The 2,777-nt window shown below is 41.8% G+C and overlaps 1 protein-coding gene across 1 annotated transcript; it reads left to right on the top strand.

Moving 5' to 3' along the window:
• The first annotated feature begins 364 nt into the window (after positions 1–364).
• On the top strand, positions 365–2,057 carry LOC118004187 (olfactory receptor 51J1). Its single transcript, XM_034995406.1, has one exon. The coding sequence runs from the start codon at positions 800–802 to the stop codon at positions 1,721–1,723; it is 924 nt and encodes a 307-aa protein (XP_034851297.1). The 5' UTR covers positions 365–799; the 3' UTR covers positions 1,724–2,057.
• Positions 2,058–2,777: the final 720 nt, after the last annotated feature.

The raw sequence follows: 2,777 nt of genomic DNA, 5'->3' as shown, positions 1-2,777 counted from the left end.
TTTATTTATTTATTTATTTATTTATTTATTTATTTATTTATTTATTTATTTGACAGAGAGAGACACAGCGAGAGAGGGAACACAAGCAGGGGGAGTGGGAGAGGGAGAAGCAGGCTTCCCGTTGAACAGGGAGCCCAATGTGGGGCTCAATCCCAGCACCCCAGGATCATGACCTGAGCCAAAGGCAGACACTTAATGACTGAGCCACCCAGGCGCCCCAAACTCCATTCTTTTCTAGTTAATTTTCCAATCATTTGCTCCTGGCTCTGGTCACTGACACTTCTTAGTCTTGCTTTGGATCTCAATTATTCCATATGTCCACATTCATTCAACAGGTATTTTTAGTTGTTTTCACGTACTGTGCTTCTTGCCTTATATCCATATTTACCAATGATATCTTTGCCCACCAATTCCTGACATTAGTCCACACCTTAAAACTGAAATTGCCTACACATGCCTGTCTTCCAGCAGCTTTCTGAGACCAAGGCATGTGCACATCAAGACAAGACAGCCATTTCCCCTTGGAGATCCAAAGTGAAGTACAATTTAGAGGGATAACTTTCTATCAGCTTTGAACTTTACTCTGATGGAGACTGTAACCACCTTAAGACTGGGAATTTCCTGATGGTGGCCATCTTGTCAATTTTCAGGCAGGAGACCCATGGCCACCTAAATCTGTAAGCTTTGTTTTCTTCTTCCCTTCCCTCACTGTCCAGAAGTTTTTCTCCATTATAATGTGATCTCATTAACTTGTTTCTAATTTTAAGGTAGCACTGATCCCATGGGATGAGATTTCAACATGAAGAACTCCAATAGCTCTCTGGAGTTCTTACCTACAATGTTCATTCTGGTTGGCATCCCAGGGCTGGAGGCAGAGCACATCTGCATATCCATCCTCTTCTGCCTGATGTACATTATCATCTTCCTTGGGAATGGCACCATTCTTCATATCACCGGAACAGGCCCTGCCCTGCACCAGCCCATGTACCTCTTTCTTGCTATGTTGGCCCTGGCTGAGGTTGGTGTCTCTGCATCTACTCTGCCTACAGTGCTAGGCATCTTCCTTTTTGGTATCACTGAGATTAGTTTTGATGCCTGCCTTTTTCAGATGTTCTTCATCCCTTCTTTCTCCATTATGGAGTCAGCCATGTTGCTGGCCATGTCTGTGCATGGATTTGTGGCCATCTATAACCCACTGCACTATACAGCCATCCTCACCCTGCCGTGTATCTTTGGCACAGGAACTATCATGAGGCTGAAAAGCATTATTCTCATGGGCCCGTTGCCCATGCTGTTAAGGTACCTGCCCTTCTGTGGCCATAATGTCCTCTCCCATTCCTACTGCCTCCACCCCAACCTTATCCATCTACCTTGTGGGGATGTTTCTATCAACAATATCTATGGGCTTTTCATTGTTACCTCTACTTTTGGGCTGGATTCACTGCTTATTGTGGTCTCCTATGGGCTCATACTCCACACTGTAGTGAGTATCACCACTGGGGAGGGGCGAAGGAAGGCACTCAACACATGTGGATCACGTATCTATGCTGTGCTTGCTTACTATGTGCCTATGATTGGTTTATCTATGGTGCATCGCTTTGGATTCCACATGTCCCCTTTGGTGCATGCTATGATGGCCAATGCTTATCTCTTTTGCCCACTTGTTATCAACCCCATTGTCTACAGCATTAAGACCAAAGAGATCCATCATAGCATTGTCTGAATGCTCTCCCAGAAAAGAGCCTGAATTTAGACAAAGGATAAAGTAGGAGGGGACTTTTCTCTATAATCACAGGTGGTCCTAGCTTGCATGTTATGCAAATGCTGTTACTTTAAAATATGTTATCTGATGGAGGTTCTGCATAATCTAGCAATAAACTGGAGTGGTACCAGTGGGGGTGGACTGTCTGTGACACAACCGTATAAAGAATTGATGTTATTTTTTAAATGTTGTGTTACATGAGGTTTTCCATTACCTCAATCTAGCTGGAGCAGGAATGCTGGAAGGATTGCTTATGCAAACGTAACTCTCCCCATAAGTGAAAGGTAATCAGGAGTTGGAAGGTGTCCTGGGAAATCTATTGAGCCCTCTGTTCTAGGGAACGAGGATATAAAATGGATTATATTCTTTTGAGGTTTGAGTACCTGATCTCAATAGCAGGAGGATACACTAACTAGCTTAAAGGAGGCTTCCAGTACTGACTCTGACTGGTATTCGCTCAACCTCACCAGGGCTCCCAGTTGAGAGTGACAAAAATTACAAATATTGTTCATTATGTAAAATTCTGCAGTCTCCCACCCAGGATACAGAATCTTTTAAAAAGGCAAGCATGCTCCTTATGTACATTAATTTTTTTTTTTTTTTTTGGTCTGGTTGGTTATTTCTTTGTGGGCATTTGAAATAATGTAGAAATTTCACACTTATATTTTCAGGGAAAGGAACTAAGACTTTTGAGATGCAAATATATACTAAGCACTCTATATTTATTATTTCAATCACTTCCCACAACCCCCACTTCCCACCTAGTATTAAGGTGAAAAAATGATGCTTAAATAAGTGCTCAAACCTATCCATCCAAGAGCAAATAGCATTAATTGAGCAGATGCATGGATCAAACACAAATCTAAGCCTTAAAGGTAAAGTAGTAACAAAAGAGACATGTTCCTTCCCTCATGGAGCTTAGAAATATTTTTTTTCTACTTCTGTCTCTGCTGTACTTTGTACTTTCTAGAACTATGTTTAAAACCAAATTAAAATAGACCTTATAATACTCTCA

This window comes from Mirounga leonina, unplaced genomic scaffold, assembly GCF_011800145.1.
Source record: "Mirounga leonina isolate KUSES-001 unplaced genomic scaffold, KU_Mleo_1.0 Mir_92, whole genome shotgun sequence".
NCBI classification, from domain to species: Eukaryota; Metazoa; Chordata; class Mammalia; order Carnivora; family Phocidae; genus Mirounga; species Mirounga leonina.
The sequence above is the reverse complement of the archived record's forward strand: the minus strand, read 5'-3'. Positions and strand labels throughout refer to the sequence as shown.

Excerpts from the sequence above, each read along its gene's own strand:
- LOC118004187 (XM_034995406.1), top strand. The coding sequence starts at position 800 with ATGAAGAACTCCAATAGCTCTCTGGAGTTCTTACCTACAATGTTCATT.